The sequence below is a fragment of the Austrofundulus limnaeus genome, unplaced genomic scaffold, assembly GCF_001266775.1.
Source record: "Austrofundulus limnaeus strain Quisiro unplaced genomic scaffold, Austrofundulus_limnaeus-1.0 Scaffold1303, whole genome shotgun sequence".
Taxonomy (NCBI): domain Eukaryota; kingdom Metazoa; phylum Chordata; class Actinopteri; order Cyprinodontiformes; family Rivulidae; genus Austrofundulus; species Austrofundulus limnaeus.
The window spans coordinates 18,612-39,662 of record NW_013953705.1 but is presented as its reverse complement, the minus strand read 5'-3'; the positions used below and the strand labels follow the sequence as shown (position 1 = coordinate 39,662).

At 38.5% G+C, this 21,051-nt stretch overlaps 1 protein-coding gene across 1 annotated transcript in view; it reads right to left on the bottom strand.

Moving 5' to 3' along the window:
* adgrg1 (adhesion G protein-coupled receptor G1) overlaps positions 1-19,580 on the bottom strand; it is a 21,238-nt gene extending 1,658 nt beyond the window's left edge. The window contains exons 1-14 of the mRNA XM_014031703.1: positions 19,224-19,580; positions 8,018-8,090; positions 5,633-5,898; positions 5,107-5,293; positions 4,877-4,916; positions 4,543-4,627; positions 3,155-3,259; positions 2,935-3,051; positions 2,388-2,430; positions 2,174-2,280; positions 1,894-2,009; positions 1,531-1,793; positions 1,342-1,441; positions 557-834 (exon numbers count right to left, since the gene is read on the bottom strand). Of these exons, the coding sequence (XP_013887157.1) occupies positions 557-834; positions 1,342-1,441; positions 1,531-1,793; positions 1,894-2,009; positions 2,174-2,280; positions 2,388-2,430; positions 2,935-3,051; positions 3,155-3,259; positions 4,543-4,627; positions 4,877-4,916; positions 5,107-5,293; positions 5,633-5,898; positions 8,018-8,081 (1,771 nt within the window). The 5' untranslated portion in view covers positions 8,082-8,090; positions 19,224-19,580. The remainder of the gene's footprint in view (positions 1-556; positions 835-1,341; positions 1,442-1,530; positions 1,794-1,893; positions 2,010-2,173; positions 2,281-2,387; positions 2,431-2,934; positions 3,052-3,154; positions 3,260-4,542; positions 4,628-4,876; positions 4,917-5,106; positions 5,294-5,632; positions 5,899-8,017; positions 8,091-19,223) is intronic.
* Between the last annotated feature and the right edge of the window lie 1,471 nt (positions 19,581-21,051).

Genomic DNA, 21,051 nt, shown 5'->3' with positions numbered 1-21,051 from the left:
GTATAAAATATATACAGTTTATGTGAGTGTGTGTACGTATGTATGTGTATGCGTATAAATATGTATATATTTTTATTTTTATTATTCTTTTTTTGTTAAATAGGGGCAGATAAGATTTTTTTCTTCTTCTGCTTCCTTTCATTTTATGAGATTTGTGTTTCTTTTTTGTTGTATTGAATTTTTTTTTTTTTGAAATGAATAAACTATTAAACTAAACTAAACTAAACTAAACTAAACTAAACTAAACGTTTTAATTTAAATAAATGTGGGCTTGGATCCAAATCAAGAAGTGTGGTTAATCTGAGAGGAAACTGCGTAACAGAAGACCTTGCTTAGTCATGGCTATTATTTCATTCCCACACTGATACAATGAACTTTTGCCTCCAAATGCCCGATTTCCTCATCTGAGCAAACAATAAAACTCTCCTCTGTCCAACAAACGACTAAAAGGTCTCACACAAGATTATTGGGAAGCTTCTTCTGTTGCCGTCGAGCAGAATTCCTAAAATTCAACTGAAAGCGTAATCTGGACTAGATGCACATCACCACCACAGACCTTGAAAGGAGTTGAGGATGCAGGAGAGGAAGAGGACAAAGTCTGACAGGGGTCCAAAGTTCAGGAAGGCCAGACCCCAGGTTGTCCCAAAGAGGCAGCTGAGACCCCAGATGCTGAGAAAAGCCACGCGGTTCTGCTTCCATTCGTCCCTGGTTCGGATCTCCCGGTAAACAAAGAAGAGCATAGCGACCCCTGATGTCAACAGGATGGCCAAGACTGCCATGTTGGTGAAACAGATAGCCAGGAAGGTCTTGTAGGCGTCCATTTTCATCCAGCACCTGCATAAAACACACAGAATCAGAGAGATTTTTGTGTGATCATTCTCTGGCAAATAATACGTTTCTCCAAAGCAAGTACAATGAATTACAAACTGATTTGCCACCTTTTCTTTTTATTAAGATGTTTTATGTCCTGGAATTTATGGATGAGTTTTAAAAATTTGATTACATACAATAGCCATGCACAAAATACTCTTTTTGGAGTCTTCCAGAAATTAGAGACAAGCACAGAGCAGGGGAATAACCCAGAACAATCTGCCTAACTACCACTCCAGTGGTTTTAAGAAACAGTGACATTTCCAGCTTACAATTTCCCATTTAAAGACTGATGAACACAAGTGGTGCCCGCCTCACTTGAAGGAGCTGAAGCATTTTTGTCATAAAGAATGGGCCAATCCATTTAACTTCAAGGTTGTAAAGCAACAACAACAAAAACTCCTCCAAGCGTTTGCAACTTTTGCGACCCACTACCTGCCTAAATGTTAGTGAAGATTTGGCAGAGCTTACATGCGATAAGGATTGGTGACATCATCAGCTGGTACCACCTCTGTCAGGCCATAAAAACCTCCCACTGCAGCCAGGGTAACAACGGGAACCAGTGGGAGACCTGGTGGAGGAAGGTGTTTAAGGGTCACACATGCATTTTCTTTAAAGTACCACATAAATGTTCTCAGAGACATCAATTCACACACTCACCAAAGCCGATCAGGTACCATACGTAGGGCTTTGGGGAGGGTCTAAAGACCACGTAGACCAACCAGAAGGTGTGGAACACTTGTACGCCCATCCAGGTGAGGGAGCTGAGCGTGGCGTAGTGGAGTAAAGCCCCTACCCAGATGCACAGGTTCTCCCCACCCACATTAGCCAGGACCCCAGTCAAGAAAAAGAGCAGACTGAGGAAGGCCAGGGACACAGCTAAACCCAGATGGATGAACATGGATTGTTCCGTTGATCGTTTCCTGAAAAAGAGTGTGGAGCAGACGTATGTTGGGATGGGAGGAAAAAGTTGTTTTACTTGTTGTGCCTCAGAAATGAAATCCTCAAAAAGGTTTRACGCACCTTTTCCTGCAGAAAAAAACAATCAGAGCAACACAGCTGACGAAGGACAAAGCACAGCCCACAGATGAAATGGCTGTGAGGGCCAGCAGGTGGCGCACTGGTTGAAGCTTTGGTTGCTGCCAAAGGAGACGAAGRAAATAAAACTTTGTCCACAGGAAGAAACAAGAAACTATCTGTAAATCCACTTTGATGTATCTTATGTTCTATCAATATTATTGCATTGCTATTATCATCCTGCTGTTTATTATTATGTGTTCGTGTGTTCTGCAGCATGTCTCACCACCAGCACAGTAAAGTAGGTCATATGGTTACACAGACACTCTGTGTGTTTTGAKCCTTTCACTTTAGTCTCACATCCATCCTTCAACCAGTTTACCATCAAYGAATCTACACAAAAAAACAAAACATAATTTAAACAAGTGGAACATGTTTCTTCCAAGGTGARTAAAATGATTGCTTGAAAAAAGTTWATCTTTTTTCCAAAAAGCTCCAACCTTTTCGAGTGTCCCACGAGACACATATCCTTGTGTAGTTTTTCTGGAACAGAGAAGAGGCAGAAACATCTTTATTCATACAAGCAAAGTTTTATAAAGTGTGTTTGTGGCTAAAACTGCCGCCAGTGCAAACGGCATACTGAAGGCAAAACAGTGTGGCCCGTTGTGCGTCACATTCCTGACAAATGAAAATAAAAGACACTACAGGTGGTTAAATGTGTGGCTGACTACGCTGCAWATAACACGCAAATGATTTTGCAAGACTTGAGGGTAGAAACCTACACATGGTTTTTTGTGTTCTCCCTGAGGTAGACCAAGAACRCGTCAACGTAGGATCTTATTTTTTGTACGGGGTTTTACATACACGTCGACTTTACACGATATCTCAGGGGCAATATGCAGTTCTGACATGCACTACCAAAAATTGTCTGCTTGAACTGAGGAACCATTCCAACAGGTGCTTGTTGAGTTTTCATTTGAACAAGAATGTTTGCAAAGAGAAAACTGGTCAACTTAACACTGACTAACCAAAACGAGACAAACTTACAGGTATGACRTCATGGGTAAAGTCCAGTCTTATTGGCTCAGGAAGATCAGCGATGATCTCATTCCCTACGTTGATTTCCACCACGTCGTTGAGAAGCTTGGCCTTCTTAGGTCCGTCCTGCGACACGCACATGCAGGCTTATTTTTCAATTTCTTACACGTGTACACCGGCAGTAATGTATGTGAAAGAAACTGCAGGACCATGAGACCCAGCAGCTCACCTGAAACAGGGGGTTGTTTTTGTAGAAGGTGACGACCACTTTGCTTTYATGTGTGGCTGGTTTCACAGCAGAGGGAACATAGACCGTGGGTGCAGATGGAAAAAACTGGAAGCATAAAATATATATATATAATAACTACTCAAAATATGGGCAACAAATTATTTTATTTTATACCAAAACACAATGAAAGATGTTTTTAAAGGCTGAGAGACAACTTGTACCACCCTGCAGCTGTGTTTGTAACAGAGCATCACCACCCCCACAGTGTACACAGCCATAATAAGTAGATCTACAGGACTGGTAGATTGCTGGGTGCTTCTTTAAATGGCTTTATTTTAAGGTGGTTCAGTGGAAAATGTAAGCTTTCTATTTCTATCCTCTACTTGTCGGCAAAATGCAGCACTTTTAGACTTTTATGTGGCTAACCCTCTCACCTATTTTTCTCAACCCAATCATCACTGCCCTCGACATGAAAGAGCGCTACCTCTCTTGTTTAGATCGTGCAACAAAACAAGTGCCTGAAATAAAAATAGATGCACAATTCAATACACTTAAAACCCTGGAAAGCCTGCTTTCAGCTTTGTCTTCTGAACGACGGCACGGCCTTGTGACTGGACCGATGCGTGAGCTCTAAGCTGAACAAAGTCTTTAGGCACAACTGATCTCTGATGCTGGTACTTTTTGCTCGTTTCAGGAAGATGTTGGCAAAATGAAACAAAACAATAACCAGTTTAGTCACAGTATTACTGAATAAACTGCCTCTGAAACCACTGTCGGTAACTCAAACACATGAAATGCTACCAGATCCCACGCAAAGACTAATAAAATCTGGATTAAGGCTTCTCAGTCTATTCAGCATTTGGCTGCAAGAATTCAAACTGGTCACGCTAAACTACTCACCTGCGTGTGATAACAATTGAAACGTTCTCATTTTCAAGGAGGCTTTCGAGACACAAAGTCTTATAAAATAAAGCCTGTTTTTAAGCTTATGCAATGGATGAGAACTTAATAAAGCATTGAATTATGTAGTGAGGGTAAGAGTCAGGCAGCACATGCTTCTTAAGCTGAATGAGTGTGGAAAGGAGCYATCTGACTGCAAAAAACAAGTTCAGCCACATGTACCGTGTTCTCCTGAATATGCTACCAAAACCTTGCAAAGATCATCTCTGTTCTGGATGGTCTTTACTCAGAGATACTCTAAATATTCTAGAATAATCAAATACCCTATTAAAATCTAATTGTAAAACTGTTTTTATATGTTTAGATATTGCAAAAATTGAAAACTCTACAGTAACCGTTTCCTCCAATATTATGCAACCACTATTTCAACTATCCTGCAGAGTGTACACAAYCGTGCTGTTTTACAGTAGCTGTGTGCTTCGTCTTACTTCAGATGTCAGATTAGTGCCACTGAAGTCTTTTTTCAGCTCATGTTCAGATTTTGAAGCGCAGGGAAGATTGAACGTCTTGGGCCTGCAACAGCAGCGGGAACAGACACAAACGCACACAATAAATCTTCTGTTACGAACCTAAAATAAACAYCACACACTAACAAAGTTTAAAGTCCAGCTTCCTGTTTGTGGCTTGAAGCTGCATACTTGATTATGTTATCATTCAAAACAGTGGTTTTAGCTGCTGAGCCAAAGACAAATGAGGAAGGGTGTTATCAAAAACACTTCTGCTGTAAATGCGTCTGSGTGGGAACATAAAGAGGAAAATTACCATTCACTGCCGGGCCGCTTTGCTTGTTCACATAATTTTTCTGTAAAGAGATAAAGAGAAGAATGAATATAAAGTACATTGTGTCTTCTTAGTGTTTTTAGGGTTTACACCAAGTTAAATAACACACTAGTCTTTAATAATCCAACGTTTTTTTAAAAACATTTTTTCTTCCTATTTTGCTAATTTCAGCGCAATAATAAGATCAATAAATAAAACCCATTCTCTCTTACTGCAGGCGCTGATCTCTCCTCTGAAGCAGTAGCCGGTGACCGTTTCAGTTTTGATGACATCGGTTCGGATCTTTCCATGGGCGATGCCATGCTCTGCAACAGGCTCTTTGCTATCATCAGTCAGATCGGTGCAGCAGGAGTCAGGTGAACTTGTAGGCTTGCACAAAATGAAGTCCAGGCCTCCCAGCTGTACAACAAAGATATGAACAAAACAGGTACTGAAAATGCTCTGCAACGATAAAACACGTATGTGATTTTAGCAAAACACGTTGATGTTTCACATTCACTACCGATGTTCAAGTTACTTWAAAAAACACACTAAACTAAACAAAACACTTCAAAACTGCTTGTTMTGTTTCCCAAATTAGGCCACTTCTGAAAAGATTAATGTATTTATTTAAGTTTTCTTTTACTTTCAAGCTTCTTAGCAGAATAATAGATTCATTTATAACAAATCTTACATCTAAAAGCTGAGGGTTTACACAAACCCACCACACTGCTCAATCAGCATCTTGTATTGATTCACCTGAAGCGTCAGCTGATCCAGCAGCGGCTCCCAGTGTACACAGAAATCCATGTCCTCCTCTGAATCAAGCTTGTATTTGTTGAGAGGAATCTCTTCGAACCTTGTACACTGGGAGGTGATCTTCCCGCTGATAGACAGAGAGCTCTCATTGGCTGAAATGTTGAGCTTGTCACAGCCCGTAGAGAGCCCGACGTTCAGGCTCAGCGGGTTCTTGCCATGGCGCCAGGTTCCGCAAAACTTCAGGAAAAGGTCATTTTCACATGAACCTGTTGAAATAAGACACATCTGATTTAAGTAAAAATTACAAAAGCAATAATAACCTGGCAACATTTCAGCACATTGTTAGAAACCTATAAAATGACTAATTGTCTTTTGTATTTGTAACACATTCCTCTAGCATTAAAATGACAGTAAAATATGTATCATAAAAGCTAAGTGGCTAAATCTGACATAATGCAACTGCCTCTTCTGGAGTGTATTGTGAATGGTCCTAAATGAATTAATTTAAAAAAATGTAAACCTAATTTCAGCGCTGCCCCTCTGTGTACTGATTCTGCCACACTCTTTACTGACCGTAGCTGTTGGGAACCAAGCAACTCACTTTTAACACATGCAATGCTGAACACACAAGCTTTGGAAATATTTCGATCAAAAAACAAAAATGAAGTGAAAGTTCTAGTTGCTGGAGGACTATAATCTTTTAGGCCTTGATAGTTTATGTTTCTCTTTTATATTTTTCAATTTCATACGCGTCAGCCTTCTTCTAGAGGTATTGAGTAAAATAGTTTTAGCTTAGCATAAAAAGACAAACATTTGAACCAACTTCCACTTTATTTACAGATCCTCACTGTTTTATCAACAGAAACAAACCTGTGAAATGAGAGTTTTTAACTCTGAGGAGAATAAGTTTGAACCATGAACAAATCGAATGTACATCAGGTTATACAGCTGGCATTGCGTCCAGCTGAAACCAGGTCATACTTTATTCTCTTGAACAGGTATTTTCTTTTATTGCAAATATTTGTACCTAATTTGTAGGGGTGTAAAAAAATATTGATACACTGAAATATTGCGATATTTCATTTCCTGATTCTGTATCAATATTCTAAAGCCCTGTATTGATTTTTTTTATTAAGGTTTAAAACGTCAACTTTCCTGCCAGCCGTTCATTTTTATGTTGTAGTTCAGCCTCTGACCACTAGTTGGCAGCGGTGAGCCAGCCATTTGGCTCCTCTACCTTTTGAGGTAGAGGCCATTGTTGTGTTGGGTGACCACCTGAAGCGTCAGCTGATCCAGCAGCGGCTCCCAGTATATTGTAAATTAATATTAAAAACTAAAAGCTGCAAAAAATATACTTTCAACCTATTTATTGGCAAATTTAGTCTAACAATTGAAAACATGGATGAAATAAGAAATATGAAACAAATAAAATAAAACACATACAAAGCAGAACACAGCTAAATGTATCAAAAGCATGTCTCTGTAATATTAGAATTTTCTGAGACAATGAATTTTGGTTTTTCATTTTTTTCCGCTGTAAGAGGTTTTTATTTAATAGAATTTTTGGACAAAAAAATCTCAATATATCGCCTTGCTTACAGTATCGCAATATATCGGGATATATCGTACCGTGACCCCTCTGTCATGATATGTATCGTATCGCCAAATTCTTGCCAATACACAGCCCAACTACAGTAATTTGTGTGTGAGAGATGTTTTGCTTTATTGATGATTTTAGATGTACAGTACTGATTGTTTGAGATTTCTTGCCTACATGTTTGCAAATTAGCTTTTAGCTATATAGTTTATTCAGGAAGCAATGGTAGCTTTATTTTAACATGGAACAATAATTGTTGCACTGTCCTTCTTTTAAATGAATAAAAACAAATATAATCTGACTAATATAAATYCATGATTGTGAAAGCTGTCCATATCAAAATCCACATCTGTTACTTTCAGTTTGTTTAAGCACACTCATAATGAGTTAACAGATTTAAGTTCCCAGTTAGAAAATAAACTTTTCATTCAGATGTAACAGTGACAACAAAACCAAACAAATTAGAGCAAAATTGTCTGCGAGTGCGAGGTCACATAATAGCATAAAAAAAACATTGAATAACAGCAGCAGGTTATAATTCTGTTTTATATTTTTTCTGTACATTTACAGTTTGATAAGATTATCTGTTTAGCCCAGTTGTAAGAAAACTGATGGCATAAAGCCGACAATTATTTTCTTTGTTTCTTTATAGTCCTGGACACAAAAAGTGAAGACTGCTAAACCAGTGGATAAACACTTTTTAAATGTTGTGTTTTACATTTCTGATTACATCAAAACAATACAGATGTGAATAGACTAGTAAATATAAAAATGCGTGGTTATCTTACCCACTGAGAGGAGGATGATGGTGAAGAATGTAGTCGTTAGATGATCCGTCAGTCGGGCCTCCATCCTGCCAACWGATAAGGAGAAACAGGAAAAAATAATGAAATGCAGTGGAAAACAGGAACAAATGATAATTTAGTTCTACACCTGCAGACATAAACTATAGAACTGACACAAGCAGCTCATCTTCTATAAGATTAAATGTAAAAAAGTGCATTTATAGGCAGTTCACAACTCTAAAATGGTGAATTTCAGCAAAGCTCCTATCTATCTCTCACACTGTCACTATGAGCAGACACATTTCCTGCAAAAACACTAAAAATCCCCCAGAGGCAACATAAGTTTGACATATTAAAACATTTTTTTAACGATACTATTCTTATCCAGTTGCCTGGTTCCTTATCAGAGCTTCCATATCAGTGAATACAAATGAGTTCAGGCTCAAAATACACACAAGGACCCTTATGTGCTCTTATCAATGGAAACAGTCCTTTTCTTTAACGGTCATGTGCACACGTGACCAGCAGCGCACTCTTTCTATCACTCTTTAGCAAGTAGACTCTTTTACTCTATACAGACAGCTTCTGTCAATAAATTACATGCATAAAAATATTGAAGTAAATACAAAAAAGTTTGTGCTTCAAAGCATAAATTGTCTCTAAATAATTTCCTCAAAAAGCTGAGGTTAAAGTGAAAACATCCCTTCTTCACATCTTTCCACCCAACAATTAATTTAATTTACCTCAAATGTTTGAGGTTTGCCCTCTGTATTACAGTAGATGGTGTTACATTTAATATGTGGCTAAAAGTTTAATTAACCTGAACCTTTGGCTGCAACAAAACTGTGTTGAAAATATGAACCATTACCTATTCAGATCCAAATACAAGCATTTTAAAATAAAACTTTGTAAATAAAACAGCTCACTGGGAGCTGGTCTGCTCGGTTGTGAGCTGTCAGCTCTCTTAAAAGTGGGGGTATTACGCACACTCGACTTCTTTGGGCTTTATATCATGTTATCAATAATTCCCTCATCAAAAACATACACAAAGTGTTGCTTTGACTCATTTATGCATGTTTGAGAATCTCCTGTGGTAGCCATGTGGAGCTGCCTATACGCTTGCTGGTACAAAGCGCCACCTATTTGTACATAACTCCTCAGAAAACCCCTGCCCCGAAGCATTGTTGTGAAGACGTGCTGAAGTGGGAATGTCAGAAATGGTAGGAGGTTCTTAAAGACACAGAGGCCAAGACAGGTCAAGACATTCAGAGGCTACAATGCAAAGTCAAACTTATTTTTGACAACATTACAACTGAAGGTAACTGTTACTTGGCACTATGGGCCTGGAAAATACATAATATTCCCCTTTAAAGGATAAAATAAGTAAGCTGTGTTTATGCAGACCTTTTGAAACACACCACAGAAATAAAAGAGGGAAGCGTCTCATTACAAGCCTTAAAACCTCCTGCAGAGAAGATACTGTATATACAAACTATATATAAAAACCATTTAGGAGGACTTTCGTACCATCGATGTGCTGATTTTTTTTATTTTTTTGGAAATATGTCTCCTTTAAAAAAAGAGAGAAGCGGTGAAGCCAAAAAGTACAAAACTTAGGTTCCTTAAATGAACCACTTAATTAGAATTTCTGAGTATCATGCGAGTCATCAGACAGACGTGCAAATTAACCTCACAAACACAGACACTCGTTACTTTCAGTTTCAACCAAAGATGCCATCTTCAGACAGATTTCCCAACTCAGGCTATGGATATTTGCTCTTAAATTGAGACCAAACTTAACAGCTTTGTCAGAACGAAGAAAACGATCTGACACATTCATCAACAGGTGAATCTTTTTTTTTTTATTATTATTTAAAACAAGTACAACAAACACTGCATCTGTAAGTGTGTGTGGTTTCTGTACAGCGTGCATGACTTTGAGCACTTGTGTAAAGAGATGCAGATGGTGATTTTTGGAAGAAAAAAATCTTTTGCAGATCTCAGCATCACAAGAGAGACAGGAACCACTTGAACCACAGGCAGAGCAAAAACACACAGACAGCACAAAAAAAAGACACAAGAAGTCATGGAGAAAAAAAAACCAATCTAAAATGGGGGTCAGACAATCTTTTTTTATAGACGCACAATACGTGAGAACCTAAAGCTTAGATAGATACACAGGAACAACGCAGACATACAGGGGTGCAAAAAGGAAGTGCTAGATACTTTGATGTTTCACTGTCTGAATCAGGAAGGAAGTCACAGGTTAAAGTTGATAGGCAGCAGACATGGACATGGATGTCTAAACCTGTCATGATAAATTGTGCTGGACGATAAATTGTCTCAGAAATGATTGCAATAAACAATATTGTTTGGAGACCATTTTAAACTAATATAATGATATTCCTCTCTACTTATAGAAGTTTCTGAAATGTGCATGCATCAGGGTTCGTAGACTTTTCCCACAGTAAAATTCAAGCACTTTTCAAGCATTTTCAAGGTAAATTTTCAAACTTCTCCAGCACAAAATTACAGAGCAGTCTTCATCACTTAGTCTTACTCCATTGAGTTTTATAACCATGACACACACAGCATGCCCTGCCCTATCAACAATCTAATATACTCTGCAACTGAATAAAATTCTGCAAGTTATAGTATTAATATGAAATGAACATACTGGCAGAAGAAGCCACATCAGAGGCACAGCACAGATTATGGAATGTTGGAAAGCCACAGTGACCTTTAGCATAAACCATTAGCTAACCAATGTTAGAAATATTTTCAATAAAAATGAATTGTTTTTGCCCATTTTAAAGCGCAGTATATGACAAAACCCTAGCTCCATACTTCCTTCAAATATTCAGTTTGCAATTTACCTGTAAAGTGTTAAGCTATCTTAAATTTAAGATTTTCTCCTGCTACTTTTGCATCATGGCTTGAAAAGTACAGCCTCTCCCATCACAAACAGCTGCAGCTGCTTGCACACCTTGCAGGAAGCTACTTAAAAAATTGCTCCCTGCTTCAACCAGGTTTTAGATAAACGAAGTAAACAAAGTTTACAAAATTTACGTAGTGTGGCAAATACCGTACTCGAGAGTTCACTCCTCCCTACATTAAAGGGATCCCCAATTAGTTGTAACATTAGACTTTATTTAATAAACATATTTTAACTGTAAAATAAAGACTGTAAAAATACTGTAGGACGCAGTGTTTCCCCAACCATTATACATGCTGAAGAATAAGAGCACTTCATTCATCCACACCTGGCCCATTCATGAACTGAAGAATACATTTTTCTATCCCAATTTTCTAACAAAATGCTGAAATACTAATGCTGCATCACTGAACAGAAAGAACATCTGATTTAATGATATACATCATTATCCCAAAATATTCACCAAATATTCTGGAAGAGCTTGAACCCAAGTGCAGACAGACACAACAAAACCAATACAAAATAAAACCACAATAATCGATTGAGGTGGTGATGGCAGAAAACTGGTTACATGAATCAGTGGTAAACGAGGTATTGGAAATAGCTGACCTAAATGGAGGCTGGGTGGATGGTTGACTGGGAACTAACAAAGAGGAAGCTGATTGAGCATAAATGAGAAAAAGCACAGGCAACACTGGGAAACTAAAACACAACGAGAAGAATCCCAACAGGAAACGTGATCTGAAAACACAAAGGATCACATGACCAAAAGTACATGATCATGACGGTAACTTGTTTCTTTCTTCTTTTTTTTGTTCCTTCTTGATGCCATTCACAGATTTCTTCAGGTATAAATCATTTCAGCATACGATCAAAGTTTAGTGGAAAAATGTTAAGGGTAAAGCTGGCAGAAGCAAGTAAAACCTGTTCCATTTGATTTCTTGAGTCACAAAGTAATACAGAGAATGCACAAAACAGGCTGCTGCATAAAACTTAATTGTAAAAATCAAAATATTCATCTAAGATTTCATTGCTCCGGCAGAAAGTACAAAAGAAATGTAATTTAAAAGAGAGTAGTGTGAACGCCTAAATTGCAGGATACAAGTTTAAAGGTTGACCTAGTTTCTGTTATTTTGTTTCTTTATCAAAATTCCCCACTGACAAATCTTCACAAATTAAGAAGGTCTGAGCTTTGAGGGACAAAATGATATTCAGGCGACTTCACACCTCAGCTGAAAACACAGCAACGTGAAACTGCAACTGTTGTAGTTTTCAAAGTTTAACTTTGTGGGGTTTATGATGCAGCACTAAACTCAGCATTTATAGGGTAAGCAGCCGTGTGATGTTATTACCTGCCAACCTTTATTTAGAAGCAAACAGAAACCTGTGGTGGTGGATTGTTAAATCAAAGCAAATGTTCAAACCAAACCAAAGAATTAMATGATCTTATGCTACCTCAAACCTTAGTAAGTATAGAATGATTCAACATCATAAGCACAGAAATATTATTGTTGTGATTTACTATAGTTTAGGTATATACTTTAGGATATAATTTTATTATTTAGTTTAATTTTAATATTTTATKTACACTATTTAATGTGTCTAATATTTTTAAATGTATATTGTAAAATATTGCCCCAACTTAAATATACCTTCTTATTAAAATATTGTTTAGATATAAATGTTTTTGATGATGTAATGCTTTTTAAGAAATGTTTGTTTTTTTTTCCAGAAAATGAGGAAGTGTAAATTTCCATAAATCTGTCATTTCAGCTCAGTTCATTTAGATTTTTGGCCGGGTTTTCATTTGACTCATTACTGTAAAAGTGAAACGAGGGAAGTCTTTAAAATAACACAAATATCATAMCATCTCATTTTAACACTGAAGCAATGTAAAACATTTCCACGCTGCGTATACTAAGGGCGTAAGAAAATATCGATACACTGAAATATTGCGATATTTCATTTCCCGACACTGTATCGATATTCTAAAGCCCTGTATCGATTTTTTATTAAGGTTTAAAATGTCAACTTTCCTGCCAGCCATTCATTTTTACATTGTAGTTCAGCCTCTGACCACTAGTTGGCAGCAGTGAGACAGCCATTTGGCTCCTCCACAGCTTGAGCTCCAGAGRGTAAGAGAGCATTAGCATTGTAACATTAGCTTCATGCCCCGATAGCTGAATCTGAGCAGAAAAGACCGACACCCTCTGCCTTCTAAGCTGAGGTAAGGTTACAAACAGTTACTTATTTGTCAGAATGTCTGTATTTTAAGCCAAATTAAGTGTCTTGTGCGCTCTTTTTTCCAACTATAGTCAGGCTTCACGTTAMGCATATACCACCTCGAGCGAGCTCGGCACTCCTCCCGTGACATAAAACTCTGTTGCTCTCAATGTCCGGCTCATCGCATCAAAGTCCATATACTTTATTCTGCTGTGTTCGCTTCAAAAATGGTTTAACTCGTTCAGCTTCTCAATTTCTTAACTGGTTTTCTTCAGGACCTGCCCTGCTGTTCGACCCACAGTTATGTAAATCATGTTCTGGATGCAGGTCAGCTGATCCCAGAAACTCTGTGTGCAGCAGCTTCATATCATCTGTTTACTGAACTTTATGACAACACAAACGCTATTGTTAAGTGTTGGGTGACGATATTGTACATTATATAACTATTTATTGGCAAATTTAGTCTAATAATTGAAAACATGGATGAAATATGAAACAAATAAAATAAAACACATACAAAGCAGAACACAGCTAAATGTATCAAAAGTATGTCTATGTAATATTAGAATTTTCTGAGACAATGAATTTTGGTTTTTCATTTTTTTTTGTTTTGTTTTTTCCAGTAAGAGGTTTTTATTTACTAGAATTTTTGGACCAAAAAAAAAAAATCGCAATATATGGCCTTGTTTACAGTATTGAAATATATCGGGATATATTGGGATATATCGTATCGTGACCCCTCTGTCATGATATGTATCGTATCGCCTAATTCTTGCCAATACACAGCCCTAGCGTATACCGTCGATAAAACAAGTTATTAAACCTTACTGCTTTAGCAATAAGTTCAGCTTTTTTATAAATACCAGTTGTATTTTTTTCCCCTTTTTGATGTCATTTTCTTTATTCCAGCTGTGGAGGACTACCATATTTTCCAAGACTGATTATCCCAGAAGACGCTTTGACATGCACTTTGATGTTGATGTTTTTTTTTTTTTTATTATTTTAACAAAACCCTGTATGAAAAATCTCATTTATATTCATATTTTCTTGTAGGTGACGTGGTGACTTTAGATTTTTAAAATTAAATCAGTAAATTAGCCTAAAAAAATGTGTCATGCTTAATCTCCTTGCACCTTTGCTTAAAACTTTGGCCTTAACTGTTAGTAACAGACCAATTGTCTGTTAGCAAAATATCCCATGAAACTCAGGAATTAATCTCTGGAAGTACATGTGTAACTGATTACCCTTTCAAGTCAACCCAGTATCAAGTAGGCTGCCACTAGAGATGTGACGTTTGCGAACGATCCGAATCTTCTGACCGGCTCTTTACAACAGGAGCCGAGTTGCTGGCAGTAACGAGCCATTTGTAGTTTTAATTCTTTTATTCCTCATATAATCTTTATTTTTTCATACTTAAGTCGCTCCCGCTTTGCTTTTTCATGGAAAACAGGTAGAGCTGGGGAAATGGGAAGGGGGGTTTCTGCTTGACAAAACACATTGTACCACTCACCTAGGGAAATRTGTCATCACGTAGCCATACATGATGACGTAACTCACTCAAAACTGAACGGCTCTTTTGAATGGCTCTATGAAACAAACGGCTCCCCAAGATCCTGATCCCTTCAAAGAGCTGTTTATCCCATCTCTTGCTGCCACAGCTAATCAGTCTTAAACCTAAACTCTGGCATTCCTTTCAAGGATTCCTTAATTCCAACTTTGTGGGGGAAAATGCTTTATTTGTATGGTAATGGGGGGTTTGACGTCCCAAGAAACTACTGCACATGTATATAAGCTTGTTGTAGCTATAACCTGGTATGTTGCATTGAACAGCAGGGTTTTCAATGAGCCCATCTTGGACCAGGCTTGTTTTGGGGAAACCCTAGCACAACATTTCCTCTGGGTGAATGGAAACACAGCATCACTGTGACAGTGGCCAAATATCGCTCATTGCATTTCTTTGGGTGCTGTATAACAGCAAACAGGATCTCAATTTTCACAGAGAGAAATAAGTGTCACTCTCACCTACTGACAGCTTAAAAGTGTGTGAACACAGTGTTTGTGCACAACCAGCTTTAAAAAAAAAGTTTGGGGATTGGCCAAAATAGCCCCCGTGATCAACACAAACCCCCTATGTGGAGTCATCCTAACAGAAGTGTGTAATGTCCCAGTTTCAAATTTACCAGCAAATTAACATTTTCATTTTCTTTCTGAAAAAAAAAGTTTGCCTTTCCTTCACATAAAGAGTTTTTGTTTACTCTTTGTCGGTTTACATTCTGAACTCAAACATATTTCAACTTGTCGCAYTGACACCATCTGTAAACTAACTCCATTTTTTTATTTTTTACTCYCACACCCACTCTATTGTCCGCGAACAGCAACCAGGCAGCAATACCGCACAAGAATTTCCCCCTTTCTTTCACTTCCCAGCTCTTGTGTGTGAAGCCGACAGGCAYTGAAGTATGTGTGTGTGTGTGTGCACGCAAATGTAAAAACGGAGATCAGAACATGCATCACATGCTGCAAACGCAGAATTTCTTTGTTTCTCAGGGCATCCGCAGTCATTCTGAAACTGCGCCTTTAGCACCTCACTTTATCTAAGACGATAGATTCATGTTGTGAATTTAAGCGAACGCATAAATTCACATTCTGGTGAGTGAGGCCAGCACCCCCAGCCTCTCTGATCCCCTCACCCMCCACCTGATGCTTCGAGCTTTCCAGTAAATCYCCATCCTCTTTGTTGTCGTTCAGGGTTCTGACTCATTTACTGTCATCATCTTCACATTCTGAATTGAATCAGACTCTGTGTTGGAACAACCCACAACACTGATGACAAATATGGATGAAGGCTCTACTCTCTCTATGAGTACATGAAGGCAGATTATTTTATTATTGACTGAGTAAATATATTTGTATTTCTTTGKACCACTTTATAATTAATACAATTGTAGCTAATAATAATAATATTTTAGCTAATTAAAAAATAAGACATTCTAAAAAAACTTTCCTAATTCCAGCAATATTATTTTGTGGTTAATACACAAAGATATTAGGGAAACAYGAGTGGTAAAAGTAAAGAATAAAATGCTGAATGCTGAAGCACTTTTGCACACCTTTAGCTTTCCCTGCAATTTTTTAGGACTACTGAACAATAGCATGGTTAAAACCAGACCCTGTCCTTCACTTTGCTTCGTACAAGGGTCTGGACTTGATGCGTAGAGAAGTGATTCTTGCAGGAGGCGTGGCCTCTGCTGAAGCGTGTGTGTGTTGTCGCTGTGACGGAGGCTAAGCTAAGAAGCTAACCAGAAATCGCGTGTGCTGTAAACAATCCTACTGGGAGGAGAAATATTCCGAGCCGAACAAGACGGCTTTAAATGAGAGCTGCTGCTTTGTCAGACAAATTTAATTTAATTGGGAAGCCTTATCAACACGGACTGACTCCATTCACTTCCTCTACTGCCGTATGCTAAAATAACTAGCAGACACTGCACAGAAAATTGACGTCGTTCAAAACTCCGCCTTCTGTTTGCTGATTGGCCCAGGTAAAATAAACTACAAGCAGACACTGTGCAGAAAATTGACGTTCTGTTCTCTAATTGGCCCGGCTAAAAATCTGCCAGCGAAATCCATCTCAATAGGAGAAGTCCCAGATGGAGCAGTGAAGGGAAACTAGAACTGAGCGGAGCTGCATAGGAAGGCAAGGCTAGCTGAACAAAAGTTGTGTGTAGCAACACTATCTGTATCCTGAAATGTGTATCATGTCTTGTAATTGCCATTCTTTGGATCTGATCCATTTTTGCTTTGTTCTTGCATACAAAAGTAAGCGTTTGAAAGCTAAGTGCCTTGCTGTACTTACAGGAGGCTCGCCAAAAAAGCCCCACATCATTAATTTAATACGCTGCTGTGCTTTCAGTTTGTTCACATTCAGACTTTTGGAGAAATGCTGGCAACTTGATCAACGCAACCGCAAAAGCCACAGAGCAGAAGTGAGGAGCTGGCAAACATTTCACAGACAGTGCATCATCACTGCATGTGATTACGGCCCCGACGACAGCTATGAACCCGTGACCAGCTAAACCTGCAGCGTCACTTTTGGTTTTAAACCTTGTGAGAGCTGTTTCAACATRGTGCCTTCAAACGACCACACCGTCTTCAGCAGACTGACAGCTCTTCTGACTCCTCACCTGAAAGAAACACTAAAAATCTCCTTCGGACATGAAACCTCGGCCTTATTATGTATCATACACAGGTTAGGTTCGAACGTCGTCAAAGTCCAGGTGAAAAATCAGCAACAGGAGCTACAGTGGAAAGCATTCAACTGGATCTTCTGCAGATTTCCAGTCTCCATTTCTTCCACTCCTCCACGAGCAGCAGAGTGGAGCGGAGAAGAATGTGCAGGCAAGAGTGATCCGCAGAACAAAAGCTGCTTTAGAGCCGGAGAGACAGCGAGCGTGAATACGGGTCAAAGATCACTGGCTGATTCAGGGGCTGTTTGGAAACCGACTCAAGTACATGCTCATACAAATAGGTCTGACAAGTCTGCACAACATGAAAGAGGAGGACACGACAGKGAAACTAAAAACCAAAATTCCATTTACTGATCAGAAAAGCTGGATTTTAATTTAAACGTTTCATTGTCTTTTGAGCACGTTTAGAAGGTCAGGAGATACTGAGATGAGAAGGCTGTCGCCCACTTCCCCGGACATGGTTAGAGCTTATTTTTGGTTTTTAGTGTTGCCATACTTGCCGTGCGTGGACGCGGTTGTCTGCGTGTGGAAAAAGACAGACAGGTTATACCATTACAGAAAAGTCCTGAAAGCGAGACTTCTGCAGTCGAACCGAAAATATTGTTTACCACCTTTCTTATCTTTTTCACACGCAGCCTTGAAACAACAACTAACCCAGCTGAGACAAAGCAGAATGTAGGATCTTTCGGACGAGCCAATACGACAAATGTGGAATGCTCCCTGGGCTACATCTGAGCTGCAYTCTTTGTGAGGTGCACAGTGCACGCCTCCATTTGTGTTTATGTGATCCCGTATCTGAATCTCTCCGGTGTCTCTGGTGAGGAAATTGAAGGAGCAGGTGGAATGCTGCAGATATCTCCTTTGGGGTTATGAATAAATCAATAAAGCCGTGCACACACACACACACACAAACACAGACAATAAGCAGAATATTATCAGGCATCAACCACCCCCCGTGTGTCCTTACGTGTAGGTCACAAGGCTTTAGCTTGCAATCAAATGGCTTTCTTTTCCTCATTATGAAAAATGAAGTCAGCACAAAGCAGAAGGGTTTTCTGCAGTGAGTCACTTGTAGTTGCAATATTTGCATTTCAAAAGAAATGGGGCTTTTCAAACAAAACAACGTTGTGTTTGTTGACTTCCAGTTTCTGATCTGTGTGTGGCAGCCTTCAATCTGTGGCAATGCCCTTGTTCTTTTCTTTCTTTCTTTCTTTCTTTTTCTTCCCCACTCAATTCTTTGTCTTTTTTTTCCCCCCATGAGTGAAGTCTTTTGATTCTGCACCTCGGCACAACCAGGAAACCGCATGCCACAGCTGTGCAGAGAGCAGGWTGGTACTGTAAAGAGCCTGCTCCCTGCCAACACAACCTCAAACATCACCTGCAGACTCAGGCAGGCTGGATGTGGAGGAGAAAGTAGAGCAACCCTGATGCTACTGTAAAACAAAGAGGATTGAGTACAAAGACAGACAGTTGTAGGCGTAGGGAAAAAAAAAACGAATATGCAAGTTTTTTTTTATTTTTTTGTGGATCTACTGTACTTTAACATAAACATGGTTGCAACATGGCTATTCTGTGTCGATGTATAACTTCAACATTGTGAAAAGCACACAGGTTATGGACCCTACTGGATCGCTTTGATATGTTGTAGCTAATATTTGAAAATAGTTAGCTTTTTGTAATAAGGTATTGTAATAGTTTGACAAAAGAGGCTGTTTAAACAAAACAAAATACACACGAGCGAGCTGCTAATGAAAACCAAAGCAGAATAAAACATCAGCCTAGCTTGCTGTGTAAGGTAAGGCTCACCTGCTGTCGTGGAGTCGGGGTCTTTTTCCGCCCACCTGGACTCTCTGCAACTCAAAACCTGCAGTTAAAACTTTCACTCAGCCTGGAGCTGAATTAACAAAACAGAAAACCGAAAAGATGCCTTCCCGTCCACTGGGAGAAAAAAAATAAAAATAAAATAGAAATTTAAAAAAACACAATGATATAAAAGCGAGTCAGGTTGCCAAGAGGCGAGGGAGAAAGGAGCTTAATTTGCTTGTAGGTTAAATCAGTTGTGTGTCCTGGGAATCTTTTGAAAACGGATGGGAAAGTCGAAACTTTGAGGAGCAAAACGCGCGTGTGAAGCGTCGCGAGGACAGACGCTCGCTTACTAATCTACGGTCTGACCGCGAAGAAAACAAGATGGAGTCAATAAATATCAAACGTTTCCTTCATGACTTTCAAAATAAAACGCTTGGCGTCCGCGATAGACCTCAAACACAACAATGAAGATATATTTTTTAAATTGATAAAATAAACTTGTTGAACAAACGTTTTTATTCCCTTAATCTGTTTACCATGTAGTGAATTTAAATCCGTCCAATCAGTTTTAATTGTGATTATTTTATTTTTAGCTTTATTTTGAAATAGCTTTCTATTTCCGGTGTTTTCTGYTACCTTCTGATAACTTGACAGATGTCAGAGCGGCCAGGTGTCAGCCAGACAATCAGAGGTATCACAACTGGGAGCAGAAAGAGGAAGTGGGGATATTGAAAGTGGAATTAATCATATTAGCTACTTTGGAAAGCAGACAGATATCATCATTACTTGGCTTTTTTTTTTTTTGAGTGACACAACATTCACATGATGTAATTATTGCTGACCTATTGTGCTTTATTACATTAGACTTTGCTATCACTCCTTCTAATCCCTGTAACTGAGTTTTATAGATTTAATTGCTCATTGTAAATAGCATTTACTAGAGGTCAAATCAAGATACTGCAAATGAGCCTCAAATTGCATTTAAGCACTCCTTAGGGCTTTTTCTTGTCTAAACAGTTTGAGAGAGCTGTCAGCCAGTCCCTGGGTAAATTAATAGAGGATTACCATAGGCTTTGTGGTGACAGGTTTAGATTGTTTGTTTCTTTGCAGGAAGGTGGAAAGTGTTTGAAAACACACCGCTTCACAGCCACAAGCTGCCGGCATTGGTACACTTTTCAGTTAAATACCACAGGCCACAGGATGAGTTCACAAACACTTTACGTACAAAAAAAAAAAAAACAAGTACTGCAGGTATTTTGCTTCCATTTAAGTGGAGCATATGGCAGAAAAGGTAACTGAACCAAGTTCTGAATGTGATATTTAAATGGACAGCTGCAAAAGAGAGCTTAGATTCACCACCAGTTCCACCTTCCTTCCTTTTAGCCAAAAAATATATTTAAAAATTCACCAGAAATGGATAAATTTTGACTGTAGCTCTACCTGAAAAAAAAAAACTATCCCTCCATCTTTTGTTGTTTTTATGTGAATGAGACAAAATCAATATTAAACCAATGCCATGATGTTTTTAGTTCTTTATTTTATGGAAGAGTTTACTCAGACAAGCCATTCTAAAGTTCAAGCTGCACCTCTATCTCTAACAGGCTGTTTATAACTTTTCCACAGAACCACACTTTAAAGTGACTGGAATACTGCTTGAATAAAACTTACCCAGGAAAAAAAAAGAAAAAAGAAAAAAATTCTTAATTAAAATTTCTAGTCATATTTCCAATTTGCAATTACAAACGGCAAAGAAAAATGCCTGCAACAAAATCTGCAGCCTGAAAGCAGATTGATAGCAGAAATACTATTCAGTTTTGCTGATATTATGC